Consider the following 19927-nt stretch of genomic DNA (forward strand, 5'->3'; position numbering starts at 1 on the left):
CCTAAAGCATCATAAATAAACACAAAAGTGGGGGAAATTTTAAACTTACAAGTAGAAACAACATCAATAACATTCATCTTAGTTTCACTAAGGAATAAAAACAAAGGATGGTTTGTAGCAACAATGTTCATTGATCATTTGTTGGTTGTACATGGCCACCCAACTCACCAGGGGGAGAAAAAAAAAAATCAATGAACAATGAGCATCACAGTCCATTGCCGTCGATGAAAAAACTACCTAGATAATATGCTTTTAATTAATTACCAAACATGGTTTGGACATTACCAAACCTATTCAATCATAATTCACTTCAATTACTCATCAAAGCGATTTTATGGGGATTGTACAATCGTGCCACTGGGTCTATTAAGCCCAATACCTCACACAATCCCGTGGACTTGAATTTTGGGCCCCCATTGTCTCTCCTTGTACTAAAAATCCAAAATTAATAACATATCATATGCTTTTGGGTAATTACAAAACATGTTTTGGGAGTTACCAAACCTATCCAATCACAATCCATCCTATAGGGATGGGACAATCATGCCACTGTGTCCATTAGGCCCAATACCTCACCAAACCCTATTGACTTGAGTTTTGGGTCCCCCATTGTCCCTCCTCCTACTAAAAAGCCCAAATTACTCTCAAATCATATGGTTTTAGGTAATCACCAAACGCTGTTTGAGCCTTATACCAAACCTATCCAATCACAATCGTTTCCCATTAGTTAAATAAGTCATCCTATGGGGATTGGACAGTCATGTCACTGGGTCCATTATGCCCATTACCTTACCAAACTCCAATGGAGTTGAGTTTTGGGCTCTCGTTGTCCCTTCTTGTAAGCCCAAATTAAAACCAATCATATGCTTTAAGGTAGCTACCAAACATGTTATGGGGATTACTAAACCTACTAAGTGGAGGATGTTCTCCCAATCACAGTCCTTTATCATTACTCATCAAAGCAATCCTATTGGGATGAGACAATCATGCTACTGGGCAAATTAGGCCCAATAACTCACCAAACCCCATTGACTTGAGTTTTGGGCCCACATTATCTCTCCTTATACTAATAAGCCCAAATTAACCTCGGATCATTTGATTTTAGGTAATTACAAACATGGTTTAGGGATTACCAAACCTATCCTTTAACTCCATATCTTACATGTTACAATTTTATAATTCTATTTGGCTTTTTTGGATTAACAAATTTATATTATATTAATTAATTTGTACTTAGTATTATTTCGTTCAATTGTTTATTTTTCAATACACTTTGAAATTGGAGGTTTTGAGACTTCTATTAGTTTCTGTCATGTTTTGGTAATTACCGGAATCCTATTTAGTGATTACGTAAAATATTTGTTCAGTCATCTTCTCCCAACTTCATCTTCAACCTTTAGATTGTTTCTCTCTCCTAAAATTCATAATCTAATAAATACTGAAAAAACGCACAAATCGGTCCCACATCGGCGGTTTTCCAACATCTTACAACAATCCAAACCATGTTTTTGTTAAATTCATAATGACCTAGAATTTTGATTTTTGAGTTTCTTCATTTTGAAACTCAAACCTTGATTTCCATGGAAATTCAGGCGTTCATCCACTTTATGTTTGTTCATCTATTTCATGGATTTACAAATATAAAAGAGAGGAAAGTGAGAAAAATTCCCCAAAATTTTTCTCGAAAATCTAAAATTAGTTCTTCGATTTCACAACTTCTCCATCACAAATTCATGATTTCTTCATGAATTCTTACTATTTCATGGAAAGAGAAGGGTCCAAGTAAGAGATCTACTGAAAATTCCAGAAGAATTGAAGATCCATGGAAGATTTGAGGGAGGAAGGGGTAGAGGAGAGGAGAGAGAAAATATGGGCAAAAAAAAGATTTTCCTAAAAAAATTTTTTGGCCGAAATTAATTTTTGGATTTTTCAAAACTTTTTCGAATTTTTCAGCTTTTTTTTATAATTTTCGAAATTATTAAAAATATTTCCAGAAATTAGAATCAATGATTTTGGAATTTTCTAAAATCATTTCAAAGTAAAAAAGAAAACGTAGAAGAAGGCTTATGTGGATGGCTGACATTCATTGTGGCCCCACATTTTTCATGATCCTATTTCAAAATAGACCATCTTAAAATTTTTGAATAATTTATTATGTATCCATCTTATTTAAAAGGAAAAATTGATAAGAACAGTCCCAACTCCCAACTATGAGCGTTCCGTCATTTTCAGTCCCAATTAAGGATTATTTCTAAGAAGTCCTAACTTTGGGTTATGTTTTATGAAAACAGTTCCGATTGACTGGTAAAGTATTCAACGGGTTAAAAAAATTTTAAAAACCAATTTTTGTTCTTCCTCCTTTTTTTTTCTTTCCTCCCTCCTCCCTCTCCTGCCACCCCTCTGCCTCCTCCTCCCCTAGCACCAGTCTTCCTCCTCTACCACCCTCCAAATTCATGACTTTGACACTCTATTCCTCTCTTTTTTTTCCTTCTCAACAGTCAACTGATATAGTCAAGCAGCTTTTGAAAATGGAGTCACATGAAAACCTTCCACCTTTCATAACCAACCCACGAGACACCACCACTTCCACCACCTCTAAACTTTCATCCCTACCACTCCTCTTCTGAATTTCTCTTTTGTTGTCGGCACCGAAGCTTTCTATCCTTCCACACCCATTACAAATATGGTCGCTCCACCCCTCATCTTCTCTCTCCCCTGCCAGCCCTCCTCTTTTCTGACCAAAATCAAATAAAAAACTAGGATCTCTAACACCCCCTCCTCCTCTCCTTCTCTATGTTTGGTGCCTCATTTTTCTCTCTCCTCTTTATTTTGAGTTTCTCCGTCCTCATTTATGGGAAACAAGACCCATCAGACCCCTTCTTGTTTCTTTTTCTTCGTGGCTACATTTCCTACTTCATATTTCAATTGTTTGCAATTTACTCTTGTTTCGACGTAGCACCATCTCATGGCCATTGTTTTTCACTGCATCATTATTTTTTGTACCAGTTAATTCAGGGACTTTCTTCTCTCTTATTTTTTTGCAAAAATGACTTTAATCTTTCTTTGTTTGGTTTTTGCTCTTTTCTTTTGAACTAGTGATTTTTCTTTTTGATTGTCATGCCTATATTCTAGCTTAATGATGTTTAGGCATCTTATTGATTTATCATTGTTTGATATTTTTGTCGATTATGTGCGTAATTAATGAGGGGTTTTTAAGGAAGGTGGCAGGGGAAGGGTGGCAGGTTTGGGGAAGGAAAGGGGTGGTAGGGGAGGGGAGGGGAGGGGGACGGGTTTAGGGAAGGGAAGGGGTGGCAGGGGAAGGAAGGGTGACAAGTTAAGGGTTGAGAAGGGAGTGGCGAGGGAGGAGAGGGGGTGCTAGGGGAGAAATTGTGGCCATTCCAACAACCCACCAGAGGAAAGAGAAAATGACAGGTGGAGGAAAAAAATCGTTTTACATGATGTAGCAGGTAATTGACCTGTTGTGACCAATTTTGTGAAAAATGATGCATAGTTGGGACAGCTCAAAAATAATCCTTAGTTGCGACTAAAAATGGCGGAACACCTATAGTTGGGACTGTTGCTATTAGGGGGTGTTAACGAGTCGAACCGAGACCGAACATGTCCAGGCTCGGCTCGAGAATGATTGAGGATCGGCTCGGCTCGAGCTCGAAGCTCATCGAGCTCAATAATTTAGGCTCAGCTCGAGCTCGAAAGGTTCAATTCCAAGTTTGGCTCGAGGCACGACTCCAAAGCAAAAAAAAATTCAGATTTTAAAAAAAGTTCGGCATAATTCTTATTCATCAGGCTTTTGACAAAAAATACAGCCCAACATAATTTTGCCAAACTTTAAACTACTATGGAAATCAAATAATCATGCCCACCGAATATATTAGGCCTAACTTTCATTTGTTGTATGACCAATGCTATCCGTGTGCCTTTTTAATACACCCTCTTCATCCCTTCCTTTGCTCTCTCACCGATGTGGGACGTAAGAAAACTCCAACAACAAACAATACTTGCTAGTTGCTTGACAAACGTTGAACTTTACAATCAATTTGCTGTAATTTTTTTAAAAATTTGTAATTTATAGTGCTGCACCACCAGTCGTAAAGTCTTCTCTTTTTATTTTGACAGTTGTACCTTGTAATGTCTTCAATGTTTATATACATAATTTGGAACAGATTTAATTAGTTAAGTAAAGAAATGAAAGACTTCATAAATAGGCCAACAATATAATTAAGACATAATGTAACATGAAGTATATGAAAAGGTAGGAAAATTTTATGGAGAAAACAAGGTTGTTGTTTACCTTCTATGTCGATGTGGGACATTAAATCTTACATAAAAATTATCTAAAATAGTTTCGAGCTTGTTCACGAACTCTCGAGCCGAAATTAAGGAGGCTTAGGCTCGGCTCGTTTATGTCTCGAGCCGATCCCAAACTCGAGTCGAGCATCCCGAACTGAGGCTATGTTTAGTTCACCTGAAATTTTCTGACCTGAACTTATCTGATCAGATTTTATTTTTCTGATCTAATCTGATCTGATCTGATTTACAAGATCTTATCTTTTAGACTTTTCTCAATATATAAGAAAAAATATAGTCATGTGGGGTCTCGTTTGATTCGTCTCAATGAGTAGTTTATTAATATTCAATTATTATAATTTTTACTAATATGTAATGAAAGAAATTTAATAGTAATAATGATTTTTAAATATAAGCATGATCTGATCTGAACTGATCTGAACTTATTTTTTCTGATTTGATCTGATTAGATCTGAAATAAGCAAAAATAAAGTAAACTGAGAATTGTTTCCCCATCTAGTGTTGGAAATAAAAAAAATTTCAAATCTAGTGCTTGTCTAAAACTAATTCCTTATTCTGGTGTCCATGTAGGCTTGGAATCCCAAACCTATTATTTTACTCCCTCACCTTTCTCTCTCCAGTAAAAAAGAAAAGAAAAAAAAAATCTGATTTCATCCTTCACGCCAGTTTCCTCCACAACTCCTCTATAGCAACACTTCACGTCATATCACTCACCGCACCACCCACCAGCCACCGCGTCCGCAGCGGCGCATTACTTCATCCAATCGCAGTGCCTCCCTCCAGGTAAATTGCACGTTTTTCATGCTTTTCGAAATATTGAAAAAACTCATCATGCCCTAGTTTTTCGTAATTCTTGAAAAAATTGGTATGGATTAAGTTAGATTATGCTCAAATCGACTCTTGAATTGAGTTTAGGAAATCTAAATTACTTATTTCTTATATCTTGTAAATTCAATTGGATTTTGATTACTTGGTTTCTCTTGCTATGTGGCGCACCACCTAAACTTATTTTAGAGGAAAAAGAAGCTTATTTTGTAGTCCTCTATTTCTGAATATAGCTGAAGAAATGGAAAATTTGATTTATCTTTGTATGCCACTAGTATTCATACACCCAATTCCTTTATTGTTTGTAGAAATGGAAAACTCAAATTACCCATTAACTGGCCTATTTATGATGACCAATTTTTTATCGATCAAATGAATATTGAAGATGAAATTCAACATAATAGTCAATTACAGACTTCTACATCTACTATGGCCAACCAACAACAAAATGAACCAATAGGATTAGATCAACTTGAGTTTGTGTCTTTGAGTTGTAGTGATGCTGATGTTGATGGAGTAGACAGAGAAGGGGAAGAGGCCAATGAAGAGCTTCATGCGGTCATTGGTGACAACATCCTTGTAGAGGAGGAAGTAGATGAAGAACAGAATATTGTGGCATTAGGTGCTCCAGTTCAAGAGTTTGCCCGTTTAAGTGATATTGATGATGCTGAAGTAAATAAATGGATTAATTGGATTTCCACGGTGTCTTATAAATCAGGTGTCGAGTTTTGTGTTGGACAAGAATTTGCCTACAAAGCTGCATTAATTGATGCTGTTACTAGCTATTCTGTTAAAAAAAATCAACGTTTTATGGTGTTTGAGTCTAGACCTCACACAATCACTTTCAAGTGTGGTCGAAAACCAGTTCAGTGTTCTTGGAAGCTTAGAGGTTCACAAAAGAGTTATTCATCTGAACTATTTACAGTGTGTCTTACCAAGGTCCTCATGGTTCCACATGTGTTAGCGACACCCTTCAATTAGATCATCGAAATATGGACTCTAAGTTCATTAGTTACCATATAAGGAATCTTGTTGAGATAGATTTATCCATAAAAGTTCGACATCTGATTGAGGTTATCAAACAACAATTTCATTTCACAATCTCATATAAGAAGGCTTGGCTCGCAAAACAAAAGGCAATAGCTCATGTATTTGGTGATTGGGATGAATCTTTCCAAATACTCCCACACTTTATGCAAGCAATGAAGGAAGCTAATCCAGGGACTATTGTTCACTTTGATGACCATCGAACTGCTGATCCCAAGTTTGAGATGTTCCAAAGAGTATTCTGGGCATTTGGACCCTCCATACAAGGTTTCCAGCATTGTCGGCCCCTTATAACCATTGATGGGACCCATTTGTATGGTAAATATAAGGGACACTTCTTATAGCTATGAGTGTTGATGCTAACAACCAAATATTTCCCCTTGCTTTGCCATTGTTGAAGCTGAAAATGGTGACAGTTGGCCATGGTTCATGGCATGTATTAGGAGATTTGTGACACAACGAATTGGCCTGTGTGTACTTTCAGACCGACATTTGGGTATTATGAAAGCTATGAAGGAAGATAATAGCGGTTGGACTAAGCCATATGCATACCATAGGTTTTGCATTCGCCACTTGACTTCAAATGTCAACACGGAATTCAAGAACAGAGAGTTGAAAAACAAAGTTGGTTGGACAGCTTTCCAGCATCAAAAGAAGAAATTTTATCACGGTTTGAATATGATAACAAAGATGAATGAAAAAGCTCTGAATATGGGAAAGATCGATGATTCAAAGTGGTCACTTTGTCATGATGGAGGCTACAGATATGGCCTCAAAACAACTAACTTAGCGGAAGTGTTCAACAATGTGCTTAAGGGAGCTCGCTTCTTACCAATCACGGCACTCGTGAAGCTTACTTTCTTTCGAGCTAACACATACTTTGTGGAGCGACACCGATTGTCAAAAAAAAGGTTGTTAGATGGTCATGCATATAGTGTAAAGATAACTAAGGACTTGGATGCTAATACAGAAAAAGCTATGCACCATAAGGTTGATATGTTTCATCACGAACAAGGCATTTATCAAGTTACAATAGGCCGTGGTAGTAGGAGTGATAGAAAGGGTGGTCATTCCACACCGTGAATTTTAGTCTCAAGACTTGCACATGTAAACAAACTTCAATTTATAATCCAATCCATGTCATGTGCTTGCTTGCTGTGGAGCATATAGCTTGTCTCTTCTCAGTTCATTGACCCTTTTTTCACATCTGAAGAATATATGAGAACATATGATGCTAAATTTTTTCCAATTCCTGACAAAGACGATTGGTCTCCTTATAATGGACCTAATGTAGTTGCTGATGCTGACCAGAAACGCTCTAAGGGGCGACCTCCATCCAAACGATTGCGAAATGAGATGGATGAATCAGTTCGGGGGAAAGTAACTTGTAGTATATGCAGACAAAAAGGTCATAACAAGAAAACATGTTCATTAAGGTAGTGGTCTGGAGTATTACTTGAAATTCATATCTATATTTTTTTTACTAACTTCATTTGTAATTGGCAGATCACGTGGAGGTTCATCAACATCTGCATCCTGAACCATGTGACCAGTTTCTTTTTATATATTGTCTATGGTGGAAAAAGATTCAAGGAAAGAAGTGGCACCATTTGTCACATATTAGTTGTGATTAGGCTTTTGAAAATATAATGAACTTATATCTAATGATTTTGTATCTGAACTAGTTACATATCTTGTTTTTTTGTACCTCGAGATATTCGGTGTTTAATTATTTTGCCGGCACTATGTTTTCAATGTTGTATTATTTTGGTGACATCATGTTTTTACCTCAATTTTGGCAATCAAGATGATTAAATTAGCAATGTGAAGAAAGCAATGATCGTGAAGGACGGCTGGTGATGTTTTCAGAGCAATTCAGGCTCTCATGCTGTGAATTTTGTAGTATATAGGCTATAGGTCAACCTGATTATTCTTCAGATCTTAGAACACTAATGCTTGACATATGCATCGTTGTTTACAATTTACAACTATATATGTTGGGCTCGGATGTGTGTCGTAACCCAAATGATTGATTGGCTTGAAATTTTGATGTGTTAGTAGTCAGCACCAAATAGCTTAGATAGAAATAATGTGGTAGTAGGCGTTTGTGATACTACCCAAATGATTCGTTGTTTGAAATTATGATATGTTTCATCTCATTATAAAAAATGTGACATCCCCTATCAAAAGAAAAAAGTCTTTATTTTCCACAATTCACAAGATAGTGAGGACTTGAGGAGGGTTGGAGTATTGTTAAAGTAAAAAATATTAGCTTTGTGATTCCAAGCCTATATGGACACTAGATTATGGAATAAGTTTTGAACAAGCACCAAATCAAGAATTTGTTTAATTTTTAACACTAGATTGGAAAACGATTCGTAAACTGAACATAGCTTGAGTTTTGACCGAGTTTTGATCGAACCAAACTCGAATAGTTTGCAAGCCACTTGACTCACACGTTGCTATCAATTTTTCCTATTTGAAAACTTTGCGTTTTTGGATTCACGCCATGACTAGTGGCTTTGGGTGATCCGTACCCCGATCAAAGTATGTTCTGAACGTGGCAGAAAACTCGGATCCCAAGAACACCCGTCATCATGCATGTAAAGTAGAACAACCCAACTCCAAAACTCTCAAACGAAGAGTAGTAATCTATACCAAACATATATTGAAATTGAAACATATCCCAATCTTAGGACTATCCTATGTCTGAGCTTATCCGTAGTCCACTTTCCTTCTATATATAAATTTCTCCATGAAAAAATCCCATCACAAAACCAAATAATCAATACTAAAAAACTCGTTACAATGAAGCTTGGAGCGAACTCTTCATTACCACTCTTATTAACATTATCACTGGTCCTACTTGCTTTTGCTTCCGTCTCACAGGCCACCGACGAGCTGAATAAGGACCCGACGCAGTCGCAGACGTGCGAGCAGCGATGTCAAAGACAACAGCCGTATTTCGAAGAGCATCTGTGCAGGCAAAAATGCGAGGAAGAGGAGAGACAAAGAGGAGGTGGAAGACAAGATAATGTGCAGGTCATGGATGTAATCCCAAATGTAGTAGGAGATGCACAGGAGGAGTATGAGCGATTTCAAGAAACGTGCCAGGGCTCGGGTAAAGAGCAGTGGCAGTGCCAAAGGAAGTGTCAGGATGAATACGAGGCCGCGACGGAGAGAGAAAGGGAAAGAGGCCGGGGCCATGATGAGCATCATCATCACGGTGGAGGAGGAAGGTAAGTTAACTGTCATACTTTTATTTTTTCTGAATTGGAAATATAACTGTCATTTTGTGATTGTTCTGAGCGAATCAGTTTGGAGCACCAAAAGAAATATACAAAGTAGTTTGACTAGTAGAAACTAGCTTCTAAAGGTACTTTTTATAGAAAAAAAAAACTACCTTATTGAAAAAACTTTAAAAAACATTGTCAAATTGCGAATTTTCTAGTAGATCCATAATAAAAAAGTGTTCAAAAGTGTTTGTGATTGTTCTAGAAGAAATGAAACGAAAAATAGGGTAGAGCTAAGAGAGTTATTGTATGAGGTCTATCCAATGTTAAATGCATAGGCATATAATAGATGGATATGAACATCATGAGCCATCCCATAATAAAATCAGTTGTTAAAAAATAGGGTAGAGCTAAGACAGTTATTGTATGAGGTCTACCCAATGTTAGATGCATAGGCATATAATAGATCGATATGAACATCATGAGCCGTCCCATAATAAAATCAGTTGTTGCTGTCTTGCTGATACCTAATCCTGGTTAACTATTCATCTCAAATGACTTTAATTTCTGAGAATTTCGTCCTCTTTCACACGATTTTGCCCTCTATAAATTCATTACCTTTTTCTCATAATTGTTTTCCTCCCATCTCATGTTCTCTTCTTTTAACCAGGTAATTATTCTAACTTAGGATTCATCTTATCTTTAGAATTGAATATTTGATTTAATTGGGGTAAATTTGAGGCAAATTGCGTACAATTGCCTTAGCGTTACGTGATTTGTTAGCATAATTGCACTTTTGCCTCTTTTGTGCTTTAATATAAAATCATTTTTGCTACAAAATTAAATCTAATGCTTTTTCCATTGTTTATAAGTTTAAATGCAAGTGAATGAATGGGTTCGCTAGATGAGGTCAGATAGAAGAGATAGGATGGTTGGGGTAATATAAGGGAGTACTTTCGTAATCCCACATTGAAAGGATTAAGTAATCATGGTTAGGGAATTTTTTAATTTGGTAGTGCTTTTAAAAAAAATTATAGCTACAAGGTAGCTTTGTAAATTAACGGGATATAAGATAGTTTTTTTTAAAAAAAAAAAAAAAAAGTGCCTGTAAAAAGTAGTTTTTGACAATTTTTACTTTGATTTATTCAGGAATAATTCTAGAACTAATTATCACCAATTTTACATGTTAAAATTTAAAATTATTTGGATCGAAAGTCCTTTTGTTCTCTATCCTAGGGGTGTAAGCGGACTACGAAAAGTCCAAAGTTCAATCCAGTCCAGTCCAAACTTGTCGGACTGGACTGGACTGGACTGGACTGAAAAATTTTCGGACTGGACTCGGACTCAAATTTTTGAGTCCAAATATTTTTGGACTGGATTTGGACTCATCCCTTTGGAGTCCAATAAGTTCAGTCCAGTCCAAATATATTTTTATATATAATATATATTTAATACATATATAATGTATATATTAAAAAAAAACTAATACTATTTTTAGAATTTTGGAGTTTTCAACCTTCCTTCTCTAAATATCTCAACTAGCGCCAGACAATTTTACTTGGCGCCAGACTATTGCACTTAGCTCCATTTGTTAAATAAGTAAATTATACTAGCAGTACTGCAGTAGTAGGCTAGTAGCCGACTAATTCTATCTCATTTCACTCCTTAGTCCTTACTACTCACTTCCTCTTACTCTTCATTTTCTTTCTACCTCTCTATCTCGACTCTCGCATTCTCTATTTCTCCCTCAGATTAATTATCAGTCTCTATGCTCCCTCTCAACTTAGATCAAGGTAAGCATCTAATTCAGCTTTTTATTCATAGTATTTCACTTTAATTTAAGCTTTCAATCTAATTTGTGGATATTGATAATTGAATCAGATGTCAAATGCTCAAGTATCTAAAAAAAGGGTTGTGAATCATTGAATCTAAATAGGGAAAAAAGATGTAATAATTGGACTGGACTGGACTGGATTCGGACTCAAGAAAAAATTATCGAACTGGATTGGACTGGACTCAAAAAATATTTGGATCGGACTTGGACTCAATTTCGCGAGTCCAAAAAACTTTGGACTGGATTTGGATTTGGCAAAGTCCAATCCAGTCCAATCCACTTACACCCCTACTCTATCCTCTCATGACCACTTATTAGGGTAAGGTAGGATCTACTACAAAAAAAAGTCCTTTTGCAGCAACAACTCCATCACATAGGATAGGAAAAAGAGTAAAAAGGGATGGAAGACGCTACTAGTGATTAGTGATCGCTTATCTATACAAATATATTAAAAGGTGTGCATAAACAAGAAATTGTGTCACGTGGCGCTCTCCCTAGGAAGTTTGTTCATGTAATGCATGTGCAATAAAAAATTTAGAAATCGCATAGCATGGGATTTGATCCCGAGACCTCACGTACATATACTAAAGTCTTAACCACTAGACTAAGTTGTATTTAGTGTTATTATCATAAAGTATTATATTAATAAATGAATTTTTTCTTACCCGAGGCATAACCCGGACCTAATAACTAGTTAGACTTAGTAAGGAATCTCAACTCTAACATCACCACTACACATGGAATATGGGGAAAAGAGTAAGAGATAACGAAGGGGTCCATGTTAGAATTAAGTACACTTATGGTAACTGAACTTTGGATGTAGTTGCAGTTTACTCACCCAAATTTTAAAAGTTATACTTTGCTTACTCAAAGTACAACGATGTTAACTTTTCTGTTAACTTCGAATTTAATATACAAAAAAAAAAAAATTATACAGCCCAAAAAAGGAGACTGACAATTATACTTTGTAGGTCATATATTGAATTCCCAACAGAAACTTAATCTGGCTATTTATGGCTCCAAAAAAAAATGTGTTTTTTCTCCAAAATTCTCCAATTAACGCCCACTTCTCCTTCTTTGTAATATCCCGAAAATTTAAACTTGATTAACATTAATAATTAGCTTAAATAAATTGTTTAAAATTTATTTATTTAATCACATCTCTAATATATTTGAAACAAAATAAAATCAAGTATTTGATAAAATAAGCTAAGTTATTATGGTGGTATAATAAAAGAAAGTAGGTAAATACTAATTTTATTAATAGCAAAAGAATTAGAAACTTTTCAAAAATAAAAATAAATCACCATGACCACACAATTCATCTTCTTCCTTAAGTTTTCTCTTCTTGTTTCCAAAGACATTCTTGAACATCTTGATCCCCAAGTAATCTTCAACATTAAGTAACTATTAGTTTAATAAAGTTTAATTCCTAAAATTTACTATAAATAATATGCTAATTTCACTTTTCATTTCCATCCAAAAATCAGAAAGTTTCAAACACCAACTACCCACAACTCCGGCCACCACCACCACCACCCGTCTGCCCCTTCCCCTCTGTCGCCTAGACCCCGCTCACACCGTTGCCAACCAGTCACCAGCACCACCGCCTTCTCCTCTATCCCCTGCGCAGTCACCAGCACCACCGCCTTCTCCTCTATCCCCTGCGCTACCCCGCTATACTCCTCCTCTTCTCCCTCCTCTCTTTCTCGCTGCTCCCCTTTCCCCCTCATCTCTCTCCTCTTCCGCCCCAAAATTCAACTTCATCAATAAGACTAATACATTTTGTGGATGAGAATGATTGCATGGAGGTTGAAGGTCTTGTGTGGGTGGAAGATGTTAACAATTAAAATTGCTACCGCTAATTAGTAATGTCTGTATATTTATTATGAGTTAAGTACAAGTCCATTTTTAGGTGTATGGAGTTAAGTATACTGCTACTGAAACCCCTTAGGTTTATGGAGTTAAGTATACTGCTAATATAAGTCCACTTTAAGAAATAAATATACACTTTGCAAATTTGATGGAGTAGTTAGTAAAAATTATCATTTTCCTGTCAAAAAAAAAAAAAAGAAATAGCGAGGAGAGAGATAATTGATAGGATAATGGGTAAAAAAAGGCAGGGGCATTAAAATACCCATTCATTAGACCTCCTAGATTCTTGTGCGTTAAATTATTTTAATTAAATATCATAAAGTTAGTGGAAGCTAGTGGGCCATGTTAACAAAAAGTACTTTGGGTGAGCAAAACTGTAACTTTTAAAGTTTGGTTGAGTAAACTGCAACTATATCCAAAGTTCAGTATCTATAAATATACTTAACTCGTCCTAGGTTAGATGGGGTATTTTTTTTCTAGAATGTTATTTTGTGGACTTTGTGATAACAAATTAAGGAAGATTATTTGTTGACTTTGTGAATACGAAGGAAGGAATTTATTTGAATGCCGGAAGGAGTATTATATAAGCTGGTATGTAATATATCCATACATTTGACTAAATATTCTTTTTGGAAAGAAGCAAGTCTAGTAGAAAGTAAATAGTACATTTGACTAAATATTCTTTTGGAAAGAAGCAAGTCTAATGGAAAGTAAATAGTACACTCTATGTAGGGACTTTCAAAAGGGGGGTTGTTTGTGAGAAAAAAAGATGGACACATATTTAGGACCAAAGGTGGTGCTCGCAGGTGGCTCAAAGTTGGTAGGGAGGGTTCGTTAACGATATATTGTCTTTTGAAACAAGTTAAAATAAGTAAATCCATTGACGAAGATGTAAAGCATCACCATCACATAGTGGTACTTCGAGATTGCAGTACTAAAGCATCAAAATTTTGAAAAGGGATGTAAAATGTGGGAATTCCTAAGCACATAAACTAGATTTATGCTAATTTTGAAGAGGAAAAGATTAGTTATTTTGGTTGATTAATGCATGTAAAGCAAGCAACGCAATCCCACGCTAAAACTAATAACATACAGAGCCTTGTCACAAAGAAAAAAAAAGAAATATTAAAAAATAGATAGGCATTGTTAGCAATAGATACGTATGTGGAGGCTCTAATACTCCCCAACTTTCATCATACTGGAAAGCCATTGAGATTCAAGGTTGGTCTAGTGGTTGTTAGGTATTCTTTCCAACCTAACTGGGGTTCGATTCGCATCACTTTTTTCAAGGATCCTCAATTTCCCCTCCTTCTTGCAAGGGAATTTTCCTTGCTAAAAAAATATATATTGGGAAGTCATTCTCAATCTTTGCACATGTTATTTATATCTTCAATAATGTAAAATTTTCAATGTAAAAGTAGTTGTCATCTTTTTCTTTTTTTCCTTCTTTTCTCCTATATTTAATGTAATTTCTATTAATTTTAGGAATAATTGGTGCGAACAACACCAACTATTGATTTGGTACGCAAAACAACATGAACTAAACGAGATGTGATGCACAACACAAACTTCTTGAGGTGGGTGCAAGAAACAACATAAATGAAGATTTTTTGGCTTCAGATTCCATTTAAGTTGAGGAATCTTCAATATTTTAATATATTTAAAAAATCTCTTCCACTTAATTAGTTTTACTTTTTTTTAGTTTTCCTCCCTTATAACTCCCAACATAATGTGACCCCTTCTCATTTCCCATAAATTATACCCTTTTCCAATCTAAGAAAACTCCTAAATTGATTATCTCTTTAAAACTTTAAAAGTTGAAGATGAGTGTCAGTTCTTCAGCAAATTCAAAGAAGAATGCAAAAAGCTATGGAGGATTTTCAAGTTAAATACGTTGCAGCCATATATTCTGGGTCTACTTTATCCCAACAATGAACATTTCCCCCTATATATATATATATATATACATATATATATACATATATATGTATATATGTATGTATATATATGTATATACGTATATATATGTATATATATGTATATACGTATATATGTATATGTATATATATATATATGTATATATATGTATGTATATATATGTATGTATATGTATGTATATGTATGTATATATATATGTATGTATGTATGTATGTATGTATGTATGTGTGTGTATGTATGTATGTATGTATGTATGTATGTATGTGTATGTATGTATGTGTATGTATGTATGTATGTATGTATGTGTATGTATGTATGTGTATGTATGTATGTATGTATGTATGTATGTATGTATATATATGTATGTATGTATATGTATGTACATATATATATATATATATATTAATATATAATATAATATATATATATATATATTAAATTAATATATATATATATATATATATATATATATCCCATTTTTATCCAATGTTCCTCCATGTACCACTTTAATTGTGAATCTACCTTTCATAGCCTAATATAAAACCATTACAGCAAACAAATTGCAAAAAAGATCAACAAAAAATATATATATACCAAAATCATGACAAAAGAAATGTTCAATTCCCTAAATTAACGCATTAAAAAAAAAAACCAATTACAAACCCTAATTACTCATTTGAAAACATACACTATACCCATATTATTGTGAGCATAATTAGAGGATGCGAAAACATACAAAACTTGTTGGGGTGACCTTCAATCGTGCAACAATGGAGCTTGGTGACCATGGTATTCTGACAATGGAAATTGAAAGGGTAGTTTTTTGGGGTTTAATATTTTTTTTTTTTTGAAAGGAGGGGTTTAATACTTTGAAAGGGGGTCACATGTGGGAGTAAAAAGGGAGGGAAACAAAAAAAGGCAAACTAATTAAGTGTGAGAGATTCCCAAATATATATTAAAGATTACTTGGCTTAAATGGAATCTCAGGCCAAAATCTTCATTTATGTTGTTTCGTGCACCCACCTTATGAAGTTTGTGTTGTGTACCGCACCTCGTTTACTTCGTGATGTTTTGTGCACCAAATTAATAGTTGGTGTTGATCGCGCTAATTTACCCTTAATTTTATTATCTTTGACACACTCACTCTACATCACATGGGTTGCTGATCATGATCCCACTCGAAGAGAACCTTTGTGAATAACAAAAATTAACTTGGGAAATTTTCTTTGGTATCCTCCAACTTTTGTTTGGTAATTTTTTACACAAATTATGGTATATGTTAATTCCGTTGGCTTAGTTAGTGATTTCCGTTTAATGTATGTTAGTTGTATAACCTAGGTTAGTTTGTAGACCCATAATTTTTGGGCATGAGTTTCCAGATGATCTGGTGATTTTGACACCCGAAACAAGTTTTTTTTTAAAAAAAAAAAAACAAACGCCACCGAGCATCCTTTATGGAGATGAATTTCGACGAGCCGGTCAAAATGACTACCAAGACAGTAATTTTTTAAACACGACATCCGAGGCGATATTAAACGGATGATTTTAATGACTTGTTTTTGAAAAAAAGGACCCACACCCTTTATAGGCAGGAATTTCAACAGAGTGGTCATAATGACTACCAATACGCTAACTTTTTGAGTACGACTGTTGAGACGATCATTAACGGGTGATTTTGACGTTCAAAAAGACTTTTTTCAAATAATGGACGTCAATTAGCACCCTTTATTATGGGCATGACAAGCCGGTCAAAAAAAGTCGTTTTCAAGGTCAAAATCACCCGTTAATGATCATCTCTACAGTTGTACTCAAAAAAAGGGGTCAGTGACCTAGATTACACAACTCACTGACATTTAATGGTAATCACTAACTAAGTCTACGAAATCAACCTATACAATCATTTGGGGGGTACCAAAGAAAAAAAAAAGATACCAAAGAGAAAAGTTGAAGGTTTGGGGTGACATGACAATTTTTCCAACGCTCATTGCTAGGTACCCACAACCACGAGAACATGATTACACACATTGTCTGCGGGAATGTGAGGACAGGGAGGAAGGTTTTCCCAGGCAAAGGCAATGCAAATTACATTGTGAACAGGAATTTGGTCGTCATAGGGAGAGACACAGGCGTAGAGAGGGTGATCGAGGCCGTCGAAAAGGATATAATAACCATCACAAGACCAAACAACAGCGTGAGAGTGATAATCCTTACTACTTTGACTCCCAAAGTTTTGAGTCTCGCTACTCAACTCAAGAAGGACAAATGAGGGTACTCCAAAGGTTTTCAGAGAAGTCAGACCTCCTGCTTGGAATGGACAAATTCAGGGTTGGCATTTATGAGGCAAATCCTAAGACTTTCATGCTTCCTCACCATTGGGATGCTGACTCAGTTGTCTTCGTCATGAAAGGTGTATATATAAATACTCTTATCACATGATCATTTTATCTATGTCTAATGTAACTCATATATCATGAGCTGAACTTCTGCATACAACTTTTGTAAATGTAGGAAACGCCGTTGTGACACTTTTGAAGCAAGAAAATCGCAAGACCCTCAATCTAGAACGTGGCGATGTGCTGATGATTCCTGCTGGCACAACTACCTACTTAATTAATAGTCATAACGATGAGAAGCTGGAAATAGCAGAGCTATTACGCCCTGTTAATACTCCTGGTCGTTATCAGGTATATATATATATATATATATATATATGTATTGCTGCTATCTTCAAATTATCCTGAAATAAATAATATATTATAGGAGGTGATTTATGCAACTGTGAGATGTTTTCTGTGCAGCAATTTTTCGGCGTAGGTGGTGAACAGTCGAAATCTTTCTTCACTAGCTTCAGTACAGAAATCCTCCAAGCCGCACTCAATGTGTGCTCTTTACCACTAGCCCTCAGTCTGATTTCATAACTGAAGCAAAACTGCAATGACGACTTGAACTAATTTAAAGTTTTTTATTCAATTTGTTGCTAGATACCAAGGGAACAACTCCAGAAACTGTTAGCGCAACAGAAGGAAGGGGCAATCATCAAAGCCAGTCACGAGCAAGTGAGAGCATTAGCCCATAAAACGTCTAGGAGACAATTTGGAGATTCCAGAGGCCAAATCAATTTGCTGGATGGAAGACCGCAACTGTCCAATAAACACGGGGAGTTCTTTGAGGTCACTCCGAATGAGTATCAACAGCTCGAAGATCTTGATATCTCAGTGGCTTATCTTGACATCAAACAGGTAATGGCATCTGCACTTGCAGATTGAGAAACTAATGCAAACAAAAGATAAAGAACTACTCCCTCCGGTCTCCTAAAGATCTTACTACTTTTACTTTATTCATTATTTGGTAAAAGTTTGTTCCCTTTGCACACTACCTTACCCCACTTGTCGAACTCATGTAATTCTACATTCTCTCACAACCACATTCTATCTCCGATCTTAATAAATAAAAAGAACCCACTTTCACCACTGTAAAATAGTATGTGTTTTGATTGCAGACATAAACATTATGAGCTAATTATAAGCTTATGTAAATACTAGGGATCAATGATGGCACCGCACTATAATTCTCGCACAAGCTATGTTGTGTTGGTGGAGGAAGGGAGTGGATACTTTGAAATCGCATGCCCACACTTAGCAAGCGAAAGAAATAAGAAGCAACGAGGTGGCAGCCAGAGTTACGAGAAAGTCAGGTCACACTTGTCAAAGGGCGACGTCTTTGTTGTTCCGGCTGGACATCCAGTTGCTATAGTTGCATCAGAAAACAAGAACCTGAGAGCCATAGGGTTTGGTATTAATGCTCTAAACAACCAAAGAAACTTCCTTGCAGGTGTATAATTGTTCCTATTCCTAAAACATGAAAAGGGAATATCATGTAATGCTTACTTTTTATTGCCTTTGGTCTTATATTTGTTTTACTGGGGCAGGGCAAGACAACATAGTAAACCAGCTCGACGAAGAGGCAATGGAGATGTCTTTCAATTTGCCGGCAAGAGAAATGGAGGAGATGTTTCAGAAACAGAGGCGATCTTATTTCATGGCTGGGCCACAACGACAGCGGAATGCCCTGCTGTCAGCTTTGGATTTTGCTGGGTTCTAGGGGATCGTTGGTCGGCATTAGAGTTGGGAAATGTGAAAACGTAAAATTGAAGAATAAGCTTGACGAGTAGAATTTCCCTACTGTAAAATAAATATTACTGTACTGTAATGGTTCGCAGTTGGCTAATTTTGTTTGAGCAGTCTTCCAGTGTCACCTGGGATATATAGCACTATTATGTCCCGAGTAAAACAGGAACTGAGAATTTCTTTGAAGAGTTTCTAAAATCTAGTAGATGAAGAAAGATCAATTTGAACTGGTAGTATTTACAAGTGTTTGTAGAACATAGACTATAAAGACTATAGCTATAACTCCAGTAGTGTGGCCGAATTGTGTGTTGAAGTGGTTTTCACTTTTAGTGGTTACAGCAGCATTTTAGAAATGCTAACAAATTGAAGGTGAGATATGATTCAATTTTTGTTCCTCTACACAATGAGCAACTAATACTACTGAGTACTCGGTGCATCTAGTGACACGTACAAAATCTACTTGTTGGGATGTTTGACCATTTTAAGGGTATTATTTTAGTTTTTATTTGTGATATTTGATCCTTTTTCCTAATATAGTAAGCTGGCCAACTATCTTTCACTTACTTTACACTGCAGTCCACCTTTTATCACTTTTTTCCTCACTTTTATTCATCATCTCTCTACCTTTTGCTCTGTTTTATATTAATAAGCAAATCTTACATTTTTTCCAAGAAAAAAAAAAACATGAGTACAAGCTAGTTAGGAGCTACGACTTCTGCCAA

The 19927-nt window shown here is 35.7% G+C and overlaps 2 protein-coding genes across 2 annotated transcripts; both read left to right on the top strand.

Moving 5' to 3' along the window:
* Positions 1-6143: 6143 nt before the first annotated feature.
* Positions 6144-7281, top strand: LOC130590794 (uncharacterized). The gene is made up of 2 exons (XM_057393351.1): positions 6144-6516; positions 6599-7281. The coding sequence occupies exons 1-2, from the start codon at positions 6144-6146 to the stop codon at positions 7279-7281; spliced, it is 1056 nt and encodes a 351-aa protein (XP_057249334.1).
* A 1586-nt stretch (positions 7282-8867) lies between these two features.
* On the top strand, positions 8868-19432 carry LOC104908111 (vicilin Cor a 11.0101). Its single transcript, XM_010697191.3, has 7 exons — positions 8868-9437; positions 17070-17485; positions 17587-17762; positions 17877-17957; positions 18060-18317; positions 18621-18909; positions 19007-19432. The coding sequence occupies exons 1-7, from the start codon at positions 9007-9009 to the stop codon at positions 19177-19179; spliced, it is 1824 nt and encodes a 607-aa protein (XP_010695493.2). The 5' UTR covers positions 8868-9006; the 3' UTR covers positions 19180-19432.
* The last annotated feature ends 495 nt before the right edge of the window (positions 19433-19927 follow it).

The sequence above is a fragment of the Beta vulgaris genome, chromosome 3 (genome assembly GCF_026745355.1).
Source record: "Beta vulgaris subsp. vulgaris cultivar EL10 chromosome 3, EL10.2, whole genome shotgun sequence".
NCBI lineage: Eukaryota > Viridiplantae > Streptophyta > Magnoliopsida > Caryophyllales > Amaranthaceae > Beta > Beta vulgaris.

Excerpts from the sequence above, each read along its gene's own strand:
- LOC130590794 (XM_057393351.1), top strand. The coding sequence starts at position 6,144 with ATGGACTCTAAGTTCATTAGTTACCATATAAGGAATCTTGTTGAGATA. Across the intron at positions 6,517-6,598 it reads TGATGGGACCCATTTGTATG|CTGAAAATGGTGACAGTTGG; the intron begins GTAAATATAAGG and ends CCATTGTTGAAG.
- LOC104908111 (XM_010697191.3), top strand. The coding sequence starts at position 9,007 with ATGAAGCTTGGAGCGAACTCTTCATTACCACTCTTATTAACATTATCA. Across the intron at positions 9,438-17,069 it reads CATCACGGTGGAGGAGGAAG|GTACCCACAACCACGAGAAC; the intron begins GTAAGTTAACTG and ends GCTCATTGCTAG. Across the intron at positions 17,958-18,059 it reads TCCTCCAAGCCGCACTCAAT|ATACCAAGGGAACAACTCCA; the intron begins GTGTGCTCTTTA and ends ATTTGTTGCTAG.